The 20904-nt window shown below is 63.0% G+C and overlaps 1 protein-coding gene across 2 annotated transcripts in view; it reads left to right on the forward strand.

Moving 5' to 3' along the window:
* LOC113199180 (putative RNA-binding protein 19) overlaps positions 1-10754 on the forward strand; it is a 92748-nt gene extending 81994 nt beyond the window's left edge. For both annotated transcript variants that reach the window (XM_077795563.1, XM_077795564.1), the window contains exons 24-25: positions 9755-9864; positions 10216-10754. In XM_077795563.1, the coding sequence (XP_077651689.1) occupies positions 9755-9852 (98 nt within the window). In that variant the 3' untranslated portion in view covers positions 9853-9864; positions 10216-10754. The remainder of the gene's footprint in view (positions 1-9754; positions 9865-10215) is intronic.
* Positions 10755-20904: the final 10150 nt, after the last annotated feature.

Consider the following 20904-nt stretch of genomic DNA (forward strand, 5'->3'; position numbering starts at 1 on the left):
AGGCAGGAGGGGCTGGGCCTCAAGAGCACCACCAAGGCCCCCCGCACCCAGTGCCGGGCATCACCCTCCTGTCTCCGTGGCAGGAGGCTGGCCCCTGGAGGCCTCCCTTTCCTCTCGGGTGCCTTCACTTTGGGGCCAGGTGACAAAGGACAGGTGCCAGCTCTCTTTCCCCTTCTGGTCTGTTGAACGGGTCATCTGGCAGGGAGTGCAGACCCTCTCCCTTCTGCCTGGGGAGCCAGGCTCCCGGATGGAGCCAGGACAATCCCTCCTGTGGCCAACCATGGTGCTGAGGTGCCTGCAGTCTTCCTCCTTGTCCTGGGGCACGTGCCTTCCTGTGTCTCTGCCTGTCGTTCAGGCCCATCCTGGGGGGCAGCTGAGGGCCAAGGGGACCTGGAGCCAGGAGCAGTTGTTTGCTGCTGGCCAGGGAAGCTGGGGCTGGAGAGCAGGGCCTCTGACAGCCCACTGGACCCCAGAACGTCCTCAGAACCCAGCGGCAGCCGGAGGCCTCGGGTGTGGCCCACCTGCCAGGCCTACAGAGGCCGCCCTGCCCGACCTTGGCTGCCCTACTCCACTGCTCCCCCACGCTGTTTCCCAGACCCAGGCAGGGCCTGACTGTGCCTCTCTGTCCTCTGTACCATGGTGTCTTGCCCCTTGGTCCCTCTTTATCCTGGACGCCTGCCCTCCCCGTGCCTCTTGTCTCTCGCCCTGTTGTGGTGGCCTCTGTGGTTCATTGTCCTCACGGAACCCACGCCGCCCATATGGGGCTGTTGTGCCCATCTTTGTGGGTCTCGGGTTCCCCTCTGGGTCCCTGATGCAGGCCAGGCCCTCGCCAAGGCTGGGGACATTTGAGCCAGGACGAATGTGAAACCAGAGACACAGAGGCCAGCACATAACCTCGATCTCAGTAAGTCCCCAAGTCCTGACGTGCAGAAAAGGAACGTGTCCCTATCGACAGGCATTGACAGGCCTGAATGCACCGTCGGCAAATGTTTGTGTAAGGGACTGTCCCTCCCCTGCCCCCACTACTGCCCTGGTGGGAGAGAAGCCCGGTTAGTAAGCTGAGCTCCACGGATCAGCCCTGGGGGTGGCTTAGCCATAGGGGCCGATCACAGCCCTGCCATGAACCCTGCGGGATGCGGTCCCCACCCTCCACGGCCTCTGAAGTGGGCGTTTTGCAGATGGGAAAACTGGGGTCACCCACCCGCGAGGTGACTGTGACCCCTGGGACCTTCAGTTCCCCACCCGACTAGGGCACTGGGGTCCTAGGCGCAGGCCACCGCCAGGCAGGGTGTGTGCTGTGTGGAGCCTGGCGACAGCCCTCCCGGCAGGGCCATGTTCCCTCTGTGCCCTTTCCTGTGGGGAAAAGTACCCAGCTCATTGTGTCAAAGTCACATTGTTCGGAGCCTGCAGGCCCTGGCAGGCTCTGGGCAGGCGGGATCCGTGCCCAGTTCCCTCCCTGGCCCTGGCCCTGGCTTTGGCCTGAGGTCTGCCAGGAAGGTACTCGGAGCTCAGGGGGAGGCTGCCGAGCAGAAGCTGGACAGAGGACTCCCGCGGAGGGAGCGGAAGGCAGGCGTCTTAGCCGTGACACTGGGGCCAGCGAGCAGTCCTCGGGGACAGTGGGTGGCCAGAGCAGACGAGTGGGGTCCTCACTGCAGCCCATGCAGCCAGCCTGAGGCACCCGAGTCTGCCCTGCCCTCGGCTTCTGTTTCTCAGCCCAGCCGCTGACCTGGGTGGCGTTGTGGAGACAGAAAACCTGAGGGCCCGGAGCATGCAGCCCCCCCTTACCAGCCTCCCTCATCCCCAAGGAGCCCAGGTGAAGGCCGGCACCTGATTGGCAAGCTGTGTGATGCTCGTGGTCACTGCTGGGCAACTAGCCTGTTGGGCCTGACGTGGGCCCGGGGGCTGGCTGTGTGCCTCCACAGGCATCAGCCCTCACGACCCTGGTGTTTCCCGCGTGAGGTGGGGAAGCCAAGGCACAGGGAGGGCAAATCACTTGCTCAGGGCCCCCAGCAGCTGATGGCAGTCAGGATTCAAGCCTGGCTTTGAGCCACCTGCTGACTGAGCCTTGGTCGCGGGTCCTCATGCCTGTCCCCTGACCCGGCGTGCTCATCTTTGCTGTCTGTGTAAGGGCTTAGGTGGCCCTCGCTCGGGGCTTGGAGGGGAGGGTGAGGATGCTCAGCTGCACTGTTCCTCTCATGGCCACTCCCGCTTTCCCCACCTCCCGCCCAGCCCGGCTGACTGTGGGCAGAGGGCGAGATGCAGGAGTCCTGCGTCCTCACCTGGAGGGCAGCGGGGTAGACAGCAGGGAGTGGTGCCCAGGCTGGCGCTCCACCTGGTCACCTGCATGGAGCCAGCAGCCGAGCCTGGCGCATAGTAGGAGCTCCGTACGCAGCAGGACTGGTCAGGTGGAGTGGCCACTGTCCTGCCTCGTCATCAGCTTGGGGGACCCAGAGCTCAGACCAGGCTGCCTGTGGGTGACCAGGGGGGCCAGTTTCCACCCGACCCGCCCTTCCAGGGACACCCCGCCTCGCCACCGTCCCTGTCCCCGCAGGTGTGAGAGCCCCCCTTGCATCTGTGAAGTCCAACAGCAGGGGCAGGTCCTGGAGGTCACTTTGAAAGGTGCCCCGCGTAGGCCAAGACCTTGACCTGGACAGTAGAGCTAAGGGAAGGGACAGCCCCGGACGTCCCCCCCCGTCCTGCCCCCTCTCCCCTGTCCCTCTTCCCTCCCCGGCCTCTCACCCACTGGGTGAAGTGCGCTCTTCAGACCTCAGGAGTCGGGGCAGGGGTGGGGGCAGGGAGGCAGTCAGAGGAGAGCCCGCTGCTGCTGCTGCGTCCTTTTCTTCCCACGTGTGTCCCAAGCCAGTAGGGTCGCAGCATCGAGAAGCTTCCAGGGCCTCCCTCCGCGGGCCGCGGTACCTGCAAGATAACATAATGGTGGGGGACACACCAGCTGGGGAGGCAAACAGGCTTTTATTGGGCCGGGAGTGAGGCTGGGCCTCCGAGGTGTCTTACTCCAACTGGGGAGACCGATGGGCTGCGGTCAGCACTGTGCCTTTCCCCTCCGGAGCCAGGAGCGCAGACATGACCCACGTGGCAAGTGGCCAGTGCCTCCCCGCCCGCCCGAGCAGGCTGGGCCAGCCAGGCTGGAGACCCAGCGCTTCCCTGGGGCACTGGGGAGGCTGTCCTGGCCAGGCCTTGGCCTCCAGCACAGAGCCAGGGAGGGGACTCCCACACCAGCCTCATTGTCCCCCAGCGTCCCAGTCTGCCCTCCCTCTGGGGACGAGGCCCTGTCTGTGGGCCTGTGGGCCCTGTGTCCAGCACAGCTCCCGTGCTGCAGGGCTGCTGGCGTGGTGTGGACGGGCACCAGGCCAGCACGGGGCGACCAAGTCCAGCATTGGCGTGTGCTGGCACCACCCACTGATGCCCCCCTCGTGCCAGGGGCACCCAGCCCGGGCTCCCTCGGCCTCGCAGCTGGCACTGGAGCTGTTTTGACTGAAGCCATGTGCTCCTGCCTGTTCCTTGAAGCTGCACCGACCTGAACACAGGCGGCCACCGGACGTTCTGTTTCCGTTCGCTCTCGTCCTGGGGATTGAACCCGGAGCTCTGTGTACCACTCGGCTGCGTCCCCAGCGCTTCCCATTGCTCTCTGGAGGTGGGGTCTCTCGGCCTCTTGTCCAGGCTGGTCTCGACCTTACAGTCCTGCCTCTACCTCCCAAGGCACTGGGATTACTGGCATGCGCGTGTGACTTCTTAGTAGAGGCCTTTGTCAAGGACCTACTCTGTGCAGAGAGGAACCCACAGCGGTTTTACATTCTGCATCTCAGATGTGAGCCTCACGACTCCCTAGAGAGAGGTGCTGTTCCAGTTTTACATAGGTGCAAACTGAGGCCCAGAGAGGTCTCCCAGCTTGCTTGAGGGCACACAGCTCTGGACCCAGTGGAGCAGATAACCCTTCTCAGCATGCCTTAAATTCCAAGTGCCCTGCTCTGGCCAACCCAGGCTCCCAGTCCAGTAGGGAAGCAGTTGAGAGTTTGGCTCCCCTTCCAATAGTTTTATTGGAAGGCAGCCCTGCACATCAGTGCTCTCAACTGCAGGGGCAGTGAGCAGTTGTGGCAGAGACCTGTTGCCCACGAAGCCTCGGGTCCTCGCTGCCTGGCCCCTCACTAGAAGTTTACAGCCGCGAGGCTTTGCAGGCTGGCTGCCCTTGCTTTATCCAAAGGCCCCTGGTGGCCAATTCCTCCTAAAATGACCGTCCTTCCTCTGCGTATAATTCTGGAACCTCCTACCTGCCTCCCCTGCCCTGTCCTGCCCAGCCCCAGGCCCCTGGCTCTGTTTCTCGCTCTACCCACCTGGTTGTCCTGGTACTTGTGGGCACAGAGCTGACCCTGGAGCAGGACAGAGAGATGTGATTACCATAGTGACCAAGTCCTATGCGGGAAATAGAAAAGGTAGACCGCATGATTCACTCTGTTCCTTGGGGGACTTACAGAAACCTTCCAGGGAGGCACCATTTATCTGATTGGAAGGGAACCACAGGTGCAAAGGCCCTGAGGCAGGAGCCTGTTCAGAGCAGGCCTTAGTAGCTGGAGAGCAGGCCCAGCGTGGGAAGTGGTAGGAACAGCCTGGCTTTCACTAAGGGTGCAGTGGGAAGGTCTGAGAAGGTCTGAGAAGGGAGGCGCGTACCAGGGCCAGGCTCACACGGTCAGACCTCCTCCTCGCTGCTGTGTGGGGTGGTGTTAGAGAGGCACAGGGTGCAGGTCGGAGTGAGGACAGTAACCAGAGCAGGGCCGGGGGTCAGGAGAAGCAGGTGGACTGTGTGTTTCTGGAGAAGGTAGCATCGCTGACAGGCTCCTAGGGCAAGAGGGAGAGCAAAGGCCATGCCCAGGTCTTGGCTCCGGGTCCCCCAGCACCATGGGCCCACGAGAGGAGCCCCTGGGAAGCTGGGAAGAACAGGTGTGTGGTGGGTTTCTGAGCCAGCTGGGTTCCAGGCACCTGTTTGGCCACCTTGGGTATCACCAGAGACATGCGAGTCGGAGCTCACAGGAAGTCGGGGCTGAGGGATGAATGTGGAGCCGACAGCATGGAGGGGACATGTGGAGCCCAGCGGCTCCCGCAAGCCCTCCCAGATCCAGTCACCCACAGGACAGCACGCTTTCAGAAGACCAGGACCAAGAGAGCCTGGTGTCCTCACGCCAGCCCTCGCAGATAGGCCTCCTTGATCTTGACCGTGGAGACATGATCATCAGGCTTTAAAATCATGGTCAGGAAATTTCTAGCAAGTATGTGAAGTCACAGGATTTATTATTCAAAAGATCCCTGTGTCGTGGCTCACCCAGCCACCTCAGGCTTCCTGAGAGCCGCCGCTTTCAGGCCTTGGCGCGGCCCCGCAGGAGGAGGGCAGAGGGGACCCTCCCAGGCAAGGAGGGCGAGACCAGCAGGAGACCTGGGCTGTCCCCACTCCTGTGGCCACCGCGGCCGCTGGAGGCAGAATCAGGAAAATCAGAGAGGAATTGTTTGGGTCGAGGCAGCGCCTAGGCAGGGTGTCTGGCTGGCCGTGGGGACTCTGGGGGCCCAGAGGCCAGCTGGAGCAGGTGCGCACAGCCACCCACCCCCAGCCCTGAGCCTCGCTGGGTGGTGTTTGGGAAATATTTCCAGGCGCTTCTGCAGTATCCTGGGCACGCTCCGCCCTCCCCTGGGAGCTCCTGTCCGTGCGGCGAGGTGCCTGCTCCCAATCCAGCTAAATTGTTATTGACTTGTGTTCTCTGCGCTCCGCAAACATTTCACTCAGCTGTCGCCGGCGAGGCCAGGGTCCCTGCTAGGGCTAACGGGGAAGCCAGCTGTGCCGGGCCATCTCTTCTGCTCCTCCTCATCGATCACAGAATTAAACTGACAGGAGGACTGCGGGCGGCCGGGAGGGGCAGGGGCCCATCCAGGATTGGACGGGAGTTTGGGAGCCTGGGGACCAGAACGCTGGAAACGGGATGGGAAGGAGGTTTGGCCACTGGGGGTGGGGGACAGGGATCTGGACTGCAAGCTGGCCAGGCCAGGAGGGACAAAACCACGGAAAACGGGTTTTATGACTATGTAGTGACCTTCTGGATCAGGGGCTGCCGGATGGTCCCAGCCGAGGGCCCCCACAAATCTGAATCTCACCTACAGGTAGGAAAGCCAGAAAGACTTTGAATTAATGACCAGTATTTTACTCTTGAGAGATTTGGCCTGAAAACCAAGATTCTGGCCTGTATTGGAAAATCGAGTCTGGCCACCTGGTCCCCCATAGGGGGCACTTGGCCTGCAGAGGGGGCCCCCCATTGGTGGAAAGTGTGAGCCTCCCCTTGGCCTCAGTCCTGAGTCCTCCCTGTAGCCGCCCCAGGCTGTCTGACTCCACCACCCCACCACCTCGCCCCCAGGGAGATCTGCCATCTCCTGCCCCCACCCAGGGCCTTCAGGGGCAGCAGACGTTGACTCCAGCTGATGAGCCCTGAGCCCTGAAGGACCTCAAGGCCTGAACAGGTGGTGGGTGCCCTCCAGCCTCTCCTGGCCCACCTTCCTTGCCCCCTGCAAAAGCGCCCGTCACGGGGAAGCTCCCAGCCCTGTCACTCTTGCGAATGCCCAGGGGACCAAGCCCGAAGGCCCCAGGCTTGGCCCGCGCCCCCTGCCCTGCCTCGGGATAAGCTCTTGGTGATCCAGGCTGGGCGTCTCCACCCACCCTTGAGCACCGGTCTCTTGGTGGCCAATCCAGTGTCCCAAACCCCTGCTTCCCAGGATGTCCCAAGCAAGCTCACCAGGCCATGCTGGGTCAAGGAGCCAGAGCCCCTCACACCCAGGTAGCAATGGCCGTGCTTGTGGCCTCGTGACCCCCGTTGCCCACCCCCAGGATCAGGACACAGGCAGCCTGGCTCCCCGCTGACTCCACCCTGTGCAGGTGCAGCCACCACCTGGTCTGTCCTGCACCTTTCCTGTGGCGTCCCCCTTCCTGAAGGAGTCAGGCTGGTGCAGCCCACCACAGGGCACATCCTTGGGCTTAGTGGGGGAGAAGGGCCTGCAGTCACATGACTTCCCCAGAGCCTAGAGCACTGCCTCCTTATCTGAAAAGTGGTCACCAGCTCATGGGATTTCTACAGGAAAGTCACACAGAGCCTGCGGGTACCTCGGGGGCTTGGTCCTGATCTGCACCCTGCAGCCTTAATTTGGGCAGCTGGGTCCCTTGCTGGGTGCTGCATAACCCCTAAGTGGCCTTGCAGGTCCCCTTGGTTTTACATTTAACATTTCCTCAGCACCTCCTGGAGCTGCCCTGGCCTCAAGGCCTTTCCACCTGTCATTGAGTCCTCTGTGGGAAGTGTTGTTACGGGTCTATCACTGCAGGAGTCATGCAGGTGGGGCAGAAAAGATAGGGACCACCAGGGGGCAGAGCTCAGCTGCCCTCCGCCAGCTCCCTGATCCCCTGCATGGCCCCAGGCCAGTGGTTCCACTTGCTCCCTGCCCTGTCCCCAGCATGAGCCTGGTACCCAGCAAGTGCTCAATAATAAATACCTGCCATGGCCGACTAAAGGGGACCCAGGAGGCCCAGGAGACCAGCAGAGCAGGTGCTGTCCCCTGAACAGACGGGAACCTGCTCCTACTCCAGGAGCCCCTGGAAGACCCGCCTAGCGGGGCTGCAGGGTTGAACCAGAGAGGGACCCGGCAGAGCACCGCACTGAGGGGTGGCCAGCCAGCCTCCTGACCAGACAGCATGGGTGCCTGGCCCACAGCACCACACCTTGTGTCCCGGTGCCCAGTTTCCCCAGGGGCGGGGATTGCAGGCTGCCGGTGGCCCCCATACTCAGGATGGCAGGCCCCTGAGTCTGAGGACTGGGGTGCATGTCCCAGCCTGGAGTCTGGCCCTGCCACCTCCCCTAACTCGCCCCCTGGGGCTGGTACAGCAGAGGAACCCTGCTGGACCAGGGCTGCGGGGGAAAGGAGCTGACGCACAGAGGAGACTGTCCCTGCCACTATTGCCGGGCTCAGGCCGAGAGAACAGAAGACACTGGGGAGGTGAAGTCGGTGCCCACTGCTGCAGCTCTGGGACCCCTGGCCAGACTTGGCCAGGAGAGCAGGCCTCGGGCACCCTCTGCCACCGGCAGCCATGAGCGTGGGCGGCAGCCGCAGCCTGTGTCCTCACCTTCCATTTCCTGGTGCCTGTAACCTGCCCACGGATCCAATCTCAGAGGCCATTGTGCACCTCAGAGGATGGCGATCAGCACGGCCCTGGCCTTGAGCAGGGGCAGGGAGGGGGAGGAGGCCGCCAGTCCCGCATCCTGTCCCCAGTCCCGCATCCTGTCCCCAGTCCCTCTCCTTGGCCAACAGTGACGGTGCAGCCGCTGGGCCCTCCTCCGCCTCCCCGTGGGCAGCTCAGCGTGTCCCCACCTGAGCCCACTCGCTCACCCCAGGGAACTCGGGAGCCCACCCAGTGCCAGGAGCTGGCTGGGGATGCAGAGGTGCACAGGACAAAGGAGGCTGTTGCGTTGGTGGGCAGGGAGCTGGGCGAGGGCTCCAGGTGGGCACCTGCTGCAGCCTGGGCCAGCTCAGGCGATGCCCAGAGGACGTGGGGTCTCTTAGGTGACAGGTGCCTGGGGCACATGTTCAGAGGGGTCCCAAAAGGTTGGGGTTCCCAGAGAGAAGGTGACAGGGGCTTAAGTGTGGAGTGGACAGGAAGGGCCACGTCCCCTTTAGTGACGGACAGTAAGACAGGGGAGATGGCTCAATCAGGTCCCCCTGGGCCTCCAGAAGGGCACCGAGATGTTCCACCCTGGGCCAAGCACTGTGACACCACCCTCGGGGAGTCCCCAGGCCAGTGTGGAAGGAGGCCAGGGCTCTGGGGGGACGAGGCACCTGCAGACTCAAGAGGAGGAGGAGGAGTGGGAGCACATGAGGTTCTTCAGGCTGCCTCTGTACAAAGAAAGCCTTAAATTGAGTGAGGCTGCCCATCAATGAGTGGTTAGACTAGTAAAAGGACTAACAGAGTAGAGCCCAGCTTCCCTGCCCCGTTTCCTAAGTGGAGGGCCAGGGAACCAGCACCCCTGCTCCGGCTGCTGTGGTCTCCTGGCTCTTCTCTGGCCAGCACCAGAGTCGTGAGAAGCAGAGAGGACGTGACTTACGTGTGACTGGAGGTCAGGTCCACGCTCTGCCACTTCCTAGTTGGACAGCCTTAGGCCTCCCGTCTGGTTCATTCCCCCCCTGCACACCTACTGTGGGCCATTAAGAGGAGCAGGGCTGTGGCACGAAGTAGGTGCTCCGTCAGGGGGAGCCTGCATCAAAGCCCAAGCCAGATGTCCCCGCTTCTCCAAAGCCGCTCCTCATCCTCACTGTGCACCACCACTGGGGTCCCTGGGGTCTACAGCTGTGCACCCTGCGTTTATTGAGCTCCTACTGTGTGCCAGCCACTTCCTACTCCATTGGCGTCTGGTCTCCAGTCAGAGGAGTGGCTTCTGCTCGTCTCCTCAGCCCTGGCGCGTGCTTGGCTGCCTGGGACCTGGGGGAGGGGAGGGAAGGAGGCCCACGGGGGTGGGGGTGGAGGCTGGAGAGGCTGGGGCTAGAGGCCGCCTGCCCTTCCCTCTCCTCACGCCGCCTCCCCTCTCCCCTCCGTCCCTCCTCATGTCCCCTGCCTCGCCTCCCCTGCTCCTCCCTGTGCATGTCCCCTCCTTCTCTCTGTCCTCCTGGACCTGCGTCTCCCCGCCCCCCGCGTCCTCCTCTCGTGCCATCTGGGCTCCCACAGAGCCCCCGAAGAAGAAGCGGTCTGTGGTGTTGGACGGGATCCTGGAGCAGCTGGAGGACAGTGACCATGAGGGTGACGAGCAGACACTTCAGCTGTGAGCTGGCACAGAGGTAGGTGGTCAGGGGCCGGGCTGGGACAGCCCCCCCCACCCCTGTGCGCCCGACCTCACAGGTCCAGGGTGGAGGGGGATAAAGCCTCGGCCCAGGGCCTGATGCCCACATGTGGGCATCCTGGTGGCAGGTGCCTTGCGGGTGACATTGAGCACACAGCTACACTGTGCCCCGGGAGCAGGGGCAGGAGCCACACCAAGCCAGGACCCTGCATCCCCAGCTCAGTTGGGAGGACCCCTCCTAGTTCCCTTGCCCCCCTGACCCCGATGCCACCTCGTTCCCTGGTGGTGGCCCATGAAAGGGTCAGCCACGGGCTGAACAGATAGGAGCCTCTGTCCTTCCTCCCACCAGGGCTGCCGTGTGAGAATCCCCACCTGTGTCTGTCCAGTGAACGGTTAGACTAGCAGAAGAACTAACAGAGCAGGCAGCCCAGAGCTGTCCACATCTGTGGGACCAGGAACCCCGGATTCCTCCAGGGACACCTCCGAGCAGCTACTGAGGCCTCGGACTCCACGCCGAGCCTGTCACCAACGCCAGCAGCGTCCACTCCCAAGCAGGGCTGTGGACACATCACAAACCTCACTCCTGGCCAGCAGCGACCCCAGGCTTTGCCCAGAGCCAGGCACCTGCATGTAGCGCGTCTGCTCCCGCTGCAGCCCGAGGGGAGTTCCCATGGCAGGGCCGCACCAGCGCCGGCCAGCGGGCAGACGCTGCCCAGCAGAGACAGCCAGGCAGCAGCCTACACCTGAGTCCCAGCAGCCACCCTGGCCCGTCGACCACAGGCCCGGGCACCCTGGAGCCGCAGTCGTTGCTCTGTCATTGGGAGTGACCACGGTCAGCGAGCCGAGGAGTAAAGCTCAGGACGTTCCCGCGCTTCCGTCTGCTTCCTAATCGGGACCGCTGGGCGGGGACCCGGGTGAGCCCAGGGCCCCTTGGGCTCTCGTCAGCTCGCTCTGTACGTTTGTGGGGATGAGGTTCCGGTCCTTGTCCAGTGTCCAAGGTGGCCTGGGTCTCGAGCAGGGCACTCGGCTCGCTTCCCGGGCACAGGCTCCGCCCAGTGGCCTGGCTCGACCCTGGGCGCAGCGGGGACACTGGACCCAGGGCGGCTCCTGCCCAGCGCCACCGCCCCCTCGTCCCCTCCTTGCTGCTGAAGCAGGATAATGGGGACGGTAGCCCCGTCGTGGAGGCCAGAGAGTGCCGGGCGCCTCTCCGGGGTCCCAGTGCGAGTGAGGGCTGCTGGCAGGACACAGGCCAGGCCTGAGTGACCCCGAGTCAGGAGCAGAGCAAGGAGAGCGCGGCCCCAACCAGGCCTGCTCAGAGCCGCGGGGGCAGTGGGCATGCTGGACACTGTCCTCGGCCTGGCCCAGGCCCTGCCTCCCGGCCTCACTCTGCCAGTGGGGACAGACCCCTAGACAAACAGGAAGTCACTCCCCACGGAGGCCCCAGGCTGCCTGGTCCCTGGCCTCCGTCACCCACGAGGACCCCCCTCTGCAGGCAGCCAGCATGACCTGCTGGCACCGCACTCTGGACCAGGCCGACCCAGTCTGACCCCCCTGGCCTCCCCCCACGAGTGAGGTTACCTCCTGCCCAGGCCCTGCCTGGGGTCCCTATCCACCCGCGTTGTTCCTGTTCCCCCTGAGCCCATCTAGATGCCACCAGCACAGATAGCCCCTCCCGCCCAGCCTCAGCCCCGCCTCTGTCCCCGGGCCTGGTTCCCAAGCCACAGCTCTGGGTGCAGGGGACAGGCTGGAGTCTGAACAGGGGCCTGAGTGACCCTGGGCCTGGGCCCTGAAACACGTGCTCCGGCAATTAGGAAGCCCCGGATGGTTGTGGCTTTTGTCCCCATTGCCGGGGTTACTGGAATGGAGTCACGGAGCCAGTGTGAGGGGGAGCCGGGCTGGGGTCCCCCTGCCAAGAGGAGGGGCTTCCTCACCCTCCCGAGGGGCCAAGGCCAGGAGCCTGCCTTGTCCAGTGGGTGCTATTGGGTGGGGAGGCTCTGCCATGTGGCAGGAGGGGTCAGTACTGCTGTCCCTGGGAGCAGGTCAGGGAGTCTCCCGGCGGGGGGGGGCAGGGTGGAATTAGAGGGACAGCGGGACAGTGGAGGGAGAAAGCCCTGAGGTGAAGCCCAGGGTGGCAGCTGGGCAGGGCTGGGCTGGAGCAGCTGCGGGGCCTCCTGACCCCGAGGTGACCAGTGCAGGGCAGGAGAGGGTCGTTCCTCCATCAGGGGCCTGTGACCTTCAGGGGTCAGCGGGGAGCCAGGAAGACAACCCTACTGTCCCTGGGAGGTGAGGGCCAGCGGCCTTGGAGAGCTGGGGGCTGGGACAGCTGTGTCCCTCCCTCCTCCATGTGAGCCTCAGGTCTGCCCAGTGGGGGACTGGCCACCCTGTCCTGAGGGGCAGCCCTGGTCTCTAGTGCCACCACCGCTCCCAGCTCCTTCCTGCCATTGTCACCCGTGGGCCACTGGCTCTCAGCCCATCCGCCTGCTTCACAGCAACTCCCCTGCTGTGGCGGGGATGGAGGTGGAGCTGGAGGGTAGCCAGTGGTCGCCTGGGCACCAGAGAGGAGCCTGTGGAGTCTGGGGGGCAGGGCCAGGCAGTGGCGTGGCCCCGGCTTTCCGGTCAAGACCCTCAGCCCATCTGCGAGAGGGAGACAGGTGGTTGGGCAGGGGCTTGGGGAAGGGCAGGGTTGGGACAGTGGCAGCCCCGCCGGGGGGGTCAGAGCAGACGGGCCCTGATTTAGAAGACGCCAGTCACAATGTCCAGGGGCTCCGTCTCTGAGCCCAGTTTTCCACGTTTTCAAATAGGCATAAAAATCCCAGGCCCAGGGCACTTGCTGAAGGATAAAGAGGAGACCGTGGTGGACGGCAGGCCTCCGCCTCAGGAGTGCTACCTGGTGGGGGGTGGTTATTAATATTAGTTACTGTTGTTGATGTTAAGTTACTGTTGAGCGAGTCCCGGAGACTGTCCCTTCTGGCTTGTGACAGGCTGTGCTGGTGCAGAGGCGGGGCAGGGCCATGTGCCCTGGAGGAGCCAGTGTCTGCAGGGCCTGGAGGTGCCCCAGCCCAGGGCAGCAGACCGGCTCTCGGCACCCGCTCGCTCCTTGCACAGAGCCCGCGCCCAGCCCCAGGTGGGCCCAGCCCCTGGGAGCAGGTGCCCTCGAGTTGCTGTGTCCCAGTCTTAAGGCCAAGTGTCGCAGGGGACGGGGGCAGCATTGTCTTCGCTGCCTAACTTGGGCACACTGGGTCAGCGCTGTGGGCCAGCCTGCAGGGGCACATGTAAAGGGGGCGGGCAGGCGCTGGGCGAGCCCAGGAGGGAGTCTCCTGCCTTCTCCCCAGCACGCACACAGGCCCGCCGCACCCCGGGCAGAGGCTAGAGTGTCCTGGGTCATGAGCACAGGCCCATGAGACGCAGCAGGGGGAGGACAGCCCCTGCCACCTGCAGGTGGGAGGCTGGCACAGGTGGGCGGAGCCATCCTCACCCTGGGCTCCATCATTCCACCCTGGCCAGATGGCCCCTGTGTGCAGGGACTTGAGGTCGCCCCGCCCGCCTCGGTGAGTCTCCTTGCTGGGTAGACACAGGGCCATCTTGGCTGCAGGTCCCCAGTGAGTCAGGCGGGAGTTGTCCTCAGCGGCCCTCATTCGGCAGCATCAGGACGGGACGGGATTACCCGGGCTGGGTGCGCAGGTCTTGGTGAGCAGAGCTGAGCTCGGTTTCAGCACCTAATTCAATTTGTTCTGCCGAGAGTGGAATAGGAAATGGCTGCCAGTCAGACCTTCAAAGCAGGGAAGGGAGAGGGCGCCTGCTGAAATTTAAATTTTAATGAAAATGACTTTAACCCTTTGGTGCACCTTGTGGGAAAGGCGCGCCCCTCCTTCCCGTGGGCACTCCGTCCGTCTGCCTGCTGGGATCCACTTAGAGCATCTGGTTGTCTTCCAGCCACATCTGTGATGAAAGCCTGGCACAGCCTTGCTTCCTGGTGGCCTGTCCCCCACGCTGCCCTGGCTGTTGATGTGGGCGCCTCGCTGCAGGTGATCTTCCCAAGCTCCGCATGGGACATGCCTGGCCCCTTAGATGCTCTGGTGACACCTGGTGCCCCCTTGCTGCCTCCAGGCCCTGTTATGTCATCTGTCCCATCCCTCTGATGTAGATAGGCCCTGGCACTGCAGTGCCCGTGACTGTGCAGGTCCCGTCTTCCAGGAGCTATGGGGGGCAAGTCAGTGGGACAGGTAGAGCAGCCTTGAGAGGTGGTGGCCTTCCCACCCAATGCTGCTGAGGGCAGACCTGGTGCTGGCAGGGGGTCTCCTGTACAGGCTCCACCATGGGTGCTGGGCCTGTGGCCTGTGGCAGGAGATAGCTTCCACCTGCAGGAACCAGGAGAGAACCGGACAGCAGTGGCTCCCAGGGAGGTGCCTGTGGGCGAGGGGTGGGCAGACCTGGACAGAGGAAGAGGAGCCCAGGGCGTGGGCTGAAGGCTGGGCCAGGGGAGCAGGGCCGAGGCCAGCACCCCCACCGGGAGAGCGCTGGGGAGCAGCAGAAGGCGACGCTGGAGGCCAGCTCTGGGCTTTAACTACTGTGGGTTGGAGGCGACCAGAGCCATCAGGTAGAGACCCCTGGGCAGGTGAAAGTCAGGGGCGGGGCCTGGACGGAGGGCACAAGGGGAAGCTGTCCTTCTGCTTTAAGAACTAAGAGGCGCAGTGGGGGACCCAGGCCCTAGTAGGCCACCCAGCTGGGTTTCAGGGTCTTCGTGGTTTATTTGCTAGTATTCTTTGCCGCACTGGGGATGGAGCCCAGGGCCTCGTGCATGCTGAGCACCCTGCCTCTGAGCTGCACCCCAGCCTCCAAGCCCTCAGAGGGACTGCGAGCCCTTTTTCAAAACAGAAAGTCATATAGGAGCTCGTTTTCCCGATTGCCGCAAGTGCAGATCCATGGCTGACTCGTCCAGTCCATGGCTGTCCCCCGCTCCAGGGAGTGCCAGTGAACTGGGGGGAGCATTAGGAATGTGACTATAACCAGACAAAGGAACAAAGGAGCCTGACTGAAGTCCTGGGGCAGCAAGCACGACCCACGGGCCAGACGAGCTGCAGTCTTTGTGACTTGTTGGGACGCAGCCGTGCTTATTGGTGACGCACTGTCTGAGGCAGGTTGCCGCATGGCGGATCGAATGGTCCAGCAGAGGCAGGACGCACAGCCTGCCAGACATCCCCCCTGGCCCTTTGCATCCAAGGTTGGGCCCTGTCTCAGCCTCCAGTTTGACAGATTGGAAAGCCAGACCCTGAAATGTCAGGTGCCTGTCTGAGGTCGCTGCAGCTGAGCTTCTCTCTGGCTCTCGCCTCCTGGCTGCCGGCTCACCTCGGGCCTCCTCGCTGCTCACCCACTGGCAGGGCCACTCTGCAGCCTGACCTTGACCTGCTCCACGACCTCTCTGTGCCCAGGTCCTCTCTGTGGTGCAGTGGGGTTGGGGCATTGAGTGGGTGGTACACCGAAGACCTGGGGAGGTGCCTGCCACACGGGAGCTCTACTTGGCTGCTGTCACCCACACCCCAGCACAAAGGCTATGCCCCACCTACAGGCAGACTCTCTTCATCCCCCCCTCCACCCCCGGCCCCTGGGAGGCTGGAACATTCCAGCTCGATCCCCAGGCCAGGGTCTTCTGAATCTGCAGCCCAACAGAAGAGACTGCGTCTCATTATGCCTCGCCAGCAGCCAGGGCCTCGTCCCTCCCGCTCCCTTAATGAACCCCACTTCCCCTAATTGCAGCTTTCATGAAAATGATCCGCCGGGGCCGCTGCGCCCCAGCCCTGGGCTCGCGCCAGCAGCAGATCTTCCTCCTCCTGCGCAGATTTTCAGGCAGCAGCTGCTCCTGCATCCTGGGAACTGTCGGGCCTCGTGGTCCCACTTGGCGCCCCGCACCCACAACATAAAGCAGCCCCACGGCAGCCCCTCCCTCGGTTAAGTCTTGGCAAGGTCGTGAGATGGGGCTGACTCTCCCTTTGCACAGGTGAGGAAACTGAGGCTCTGGGAAATGAGCGGACCCCCTGACCAAGGTCCCAGGAAATGCAACCAGAAGGCGGGTCTCTGACAACAGCGGATTGCTCTGAGCCGGGGACCCTGGGTGGTGGCCCCCAGGGAGATAGGTCAGGGTGCGGTCAGCTGCTGTGCAGACCCAGGGGGTGTGCACAGGGTAGGGGGTTTTCCCCCAAGGGAGGGTAGCTTGCCTGGTCTGACAGGGTTGTGTCACAGGACACAAAAGTTGGTCTCCCTACACGACCCAGAGGCTGCCTGCCAGCCAGCACCAGGGGGAGGGACATGAGCCGTACCTTTCGGGACACAGCAGGGAAATCCTCACATGCCTCCTGCCCACTGCCCTATGGCCAGGACATTCACATGGCCGAGCAGAGCTGCAGTAGATGGTGGGAAGTGGAGACGACACCCAGAGGACATGGGTCCGCTCTCGGGAGCTCCTGGGGCTGCAGAGCGAGCAGGAGAGCAGCGTTGTGGCGGGCCCCCTCCACTGCCTGGGCTCTTCTGGGTGCTTTCAAGGTCAACCTGACCTTGATTTCCACCTCTTGAGCCGACTTCAGGATTTAGCCACAGAAGCAGGTTCTAGAAGTCCAATGCAGTCAGCAGTTCCCAACCCTCTGACCCCCCAGAGCCAGAGCTGGTCCATGGCAAACCCCAGGGCGTGTGGGGACACAGGGAGCCAGGGGTCCCCCGAGGGCTGGGGAGCAAGACCCAAGTTCACCTGCGCTGCCGGCTCCATCACAGTGGCCAGTGCACCTCGGGGTGTCCCCTGCACAGCCTTTGCTGTCCTTGGATGATCAGAAGGGCCTGCACTAGGTGTGTGTGTCCGTCTTCTGTGACCACGGGAACAAATGACTCCACCCCAGTGGCTTCAAACAACAGAAATTCTCTCCGGGTCAGGAGGCCTGAAGTGTGGAGTCAGGTCGTCAGCGGGCTCGAGGACCCGCCCTGCCTCTTCCCCCCTGTGCAGACCCCAACGTCAGGGGGCGTTCACTGGGTAGGGGTCCTCCCCCAGGTGACAGTCGGAGGTGAGCTGCCTCCTCCATCCCAGGTGTCCCTTGGCCTGTGCGCACACTGCTCCCGCCCCTGGCTCTGTCTTCTGTGGCCCCCAGGGTGTCCCTCCACCTCCCTCACCTTCCCCTCGTAAGGATGTACCTCACCCCAGGAGACACGGTGACCCAGGGCCTTGGAGGGGTCATCATTCGAGCCACTGTAGTCACCCTGGGCTTGCTGGGCACCCTGCAGGGGCCTCCTGTCCGCCAGCCCTGAGCCAGTGGCTGGAGAACTGGTGATGGGTACAGCAGAGTGGCCCCTGCCTCACGGTGCACAGCCCACCCGGGGGCTGGTCAAGGACCAGGTGATGAGGGTGCCAAGAGGAGAGGGACGCGTCAGTGGCTGTAGATCCCAGAGGAAGGTCAGGGAGGGCTTCCCAGGTGACTTCTACACCAGGTCCCAGAAGGTCAGTAGTGGCCACACTGAGGGTCAGCTTTACCCCGGGGCAGCGGGAGCCCCCTAAGGTCCACAGGCAGGAGAGCAGCAGTGCCCAGCTGCCGGGGACTCTGCCTCCTGCCCCGCACCCTGACATCCAGGGGCGCTCCTCCCACCCACCGTGGGCAGCCCTCAGCAGGGACCCCGCCTGGCAGAGCACAGCCCTGGACAGTCTGAGCTGCAGAGTCCTTGCCTAATGTTTGATCCTAAGTGATGGGTGTGCAAACTAGGGAGGCCTTGACCTGCAGGACTGAGGGGGCGTGGCGCTCACTTGCGCTGTCACTTCTAGTTATGTAGTGAGAGACAGAAAGTTAGGTGTCTGCTTCTCGAGCAGGGGACTGGTTCCAGCGTCTGCACCAGAGGAAACACAGGAATCCATCCCAGCAGTGACCTTCACTGTTAGGAGACGTGCTTGAACCAGGCACCAGAAACCAGGTGGCCCTCACAACAGCTGGAAGCCCTGGGCTGATATCCCCATGTGACAGAGGAGGAAACAGGCTCAGAGAGGTGGTGACTTTGCCCAGGTACAGACACCAGGCCACGTGTGCCAACTGGATTCGTTTTGATGGAGTCAAGACAAAATTCTGCATGGAACCAAGCGTCCCATTCCTGTCCCCACCCCTGGTCTTTGTGTCCTGGTTTTGGGTACACTTTTATGAAGCAGACGTGTATGTTCTGCCTTAGGTTATCAAACTGTTTGCTGTAAGCATTGAATATACTTACTTTAAAACAGTCGTCATAGAAACATTTTCCTCAAAAATTTTGAGCAGCTGTTCGGGAGGCTAAGGCCGGCACCGACGCTTTGGAGAGTAGCCAAAGCTATGCCTAGAGGGAAATTCATAGTCCCTTAAATATCTACCTGAGACTTCCAGATCATCTTCTGTGTGTTATGTGTTGCCACAATAGTGTTGCTTAAAAATCGCACCCTGTGGTTCCAGGCTGTGTTCATTCAGGACTGTGGAGGTGGGTGGAGTCCCCAGCTTGGCCACTCATGCTCCAGCCTTGGGCTAATGAGGCAGCTTTGTGCCTTGGCTGGGCCCGCCCCATCTCGGGGCTACTCTCTGCTGACCTGGCCGCACCTGTCATCTAGAGGGTGCTTCCCTGCCCCTCTCCTCTAGTTACCGCCTGTTGGCCCTTCAGGTCTCAACCCCACTCTGAATGGTCTCCACTGTAGCCCCAAGACCCAGGTGCCCGCCCTCTGGGCTCTGCTGGGTCTGGCACCACTAGGCTCCTCCTCCCTGCACTGTGGCCTCTGGACTGTCACCAGCTGTCAGCTCCTGGAGGGCAGGGCCTATCTTTGCTGGCCCCTCTGTAGCCCCTCACCTGTCCCCTTGAGAAACAAGGCATTCAGAGGCTTTTTGTCCCCCAAACCAGGAAGATTCTGGGTGAGAGTGAGCCCAGCCTCCCCCATGACCTGTCCTCTGCAGGAGCATGCGTACTGCGAGGTGACCCAGATGGTGCTCCTCAGAGTGACCGTGACATGAAGGCAGAAGGGCCTGTGCTCTCCGGCCACCCTGCTTGGTTACTGCTGCTGAGTGGACCTGGAACTACCTGCAGCTGGCCAGTCGGTGACCCCGGGCAGCCCATGTGCTCCTGCCCACTCGCCTCCCCACCCCAGCCTGCCCAGATGCTGCAGACTGGATAAGGTGCCTGTCCCCAGCTTAAGAGGTGCCCCAGGGTTCCACGACAGCTGGATCTGGTTCATCCCAATCCTCTCAACTCCGTCGTTTCAAACCCCATTTTCCCTGGGAAACCTTTGAATTGAGAAATCTGATTCTTGGATTTAGCCTCATTTCTCAGCGTCCTGGTTCCTCTCCAGTCCCCCAGGCCAGCTGCCCTTGCTCTGAGTGCTAAATCAGGGAGGCCCACCGCCCTGCCTGGCCCCCATCCCGAGCGGTGGCTGCCTGGCTGCCTCATTCCTGGGGGGACTGGGAATACCAGCTCCTCCTCATTCCAGCCCCCAGAAGCCGCTAGCCTCCAGTGTCTGAAAAGCAGCCCCAATTCCCAGTCGCTCCCCTGGCTCAGGCGGGCCATCTGGGGCCTGCGCACGCCCGTTCTCTCCTGCCTCTGCTGGCCCCAGCCGAGTTCCAGTGCAGAGGGGTCAGGAGATGGGGCCCAGCCAGAGCTGACATTTCACAGTTGATCCCAGATGCTTGGGTCACGTCTCATCTGAGAATCTCGGCTTCTAGAGCCAAAGCCAGCAGCCCCCAGACAAGATCACCCCTGAGGAGCCCAAGTCCCCAGGTGAGAGATGAGGCTCTGCCCTTCAACCTGGAAGCACAGGCTGGGAACTCTGCCTGCCTGGGACCTGGCCCCTGGGTTCCCACGAGTCTTTGCACCTGAGGGAATGACACCGGCCCTCCTGGGGCCTTGACAAGGACCCGGGCTGTGCACTGAGCTCCGAGGGGAGCATCTGAACCCCTGTCCCATGGATTTGCTGAAGTCCAGGCCCCGTGGACCCATCCCCAGACCAGTGGTGACACTGTGTGCTGTGGAGGGACAGCACTGTGTGCCCTGGAGGAGGGGCCAGGCCTCCTCCAGAGCAGGTGATGAGGAAGCTCCGGGAAGCAATGTTCTGGCCATGGGGGGGGGGGGGGGAACGCACGCAGTCCCTGCAGGGGACACGGCCAGGAGCCCCAGCCCCTCATCTCTGTCCCCACCCCGCGGCAGAACCCTGCTGGCACCTACAGGGGAGGAGCACCATCAGCCAGGGCTGCTCCCAGGCCACCCTTGAGACCCCCTGAGGCCCCAGGCCATGTGTGAGGCTGCTTGTCCCCTGTCCTCGGCCAGCATCCTGAGGCGGGGACGCTCACGTGCAGCCAACTGGGGCTTGGCTGAATCCACTCTGAATATCAATCAGGCCGCCATGCACAGCCGGGGGACCCAGACTGACTAATAAGCAAAGCTTTCACCCCAAACTGGGCCTGGGGAAGGGGAGCGGCAGCACTGGGCAGCCGCCAGGTGTGGGCACGACGTGACCGGAATGGGAAGACCCCCAGGAGCTGCCCGCCACAAGGAGGCCTGTGCCCACGCCCGTACTTGCCTGGGGACCACCAGGCAGCTTGGGGAGCAGGGTCCCACAGGCAGGCGGAGCCAAGGGAAGCCTTCAACTCGGTCCTGCCTGCGAGGGGGACGGAGGGCACGGGGTTCCTGGGGGGAAGGGCAGCGCCATCTGGGCAGAGGCGGGGGTGCGGCCTCTGGGGAATGCTTGGTGCCCACCCTGGGGTCTGGCTGGCGTGTGCCATGGGGGAGCCCTGCAGGGTCCTCCACACCCCAGCCAAGGGCCAGGGTCACCTCTCCAAGCTCCTCCTGACCACAGCTGCTTGCCCGACCCGCCACCCCAGGAGAGGTGGGCTGCCTGGGCACCCTGCCCCAGGAGAGCCAGGACCCTGGGCACCCTCATCCTCCCCGCAGCCAGGACCGCAGGGGACTTGAGGGCTGCCATTGGACAGCTGGACCCCAGCACTGCTGCTTACCAGCTCTGTGACCTCTGAAGAGCTACCGTGCCTCGGTTTCCCCTTATGTATAATGA

This window comes from Urocitellus parryii, chromosome 3 (genome assembly GCF_045843805.1).
Source record: "Urocitellus parryii isolate mUroPar1 chromosome 3, mUroPar1.hap1, whole genome shotgun sequence".
NCBI classification, from domain to species: domain Eukaryota; kingdom Metazoa; phylum Chordata; class Mammalia; order Rodentia; family Sciuridae; genus Urocitellus; species Urocitellus parryii.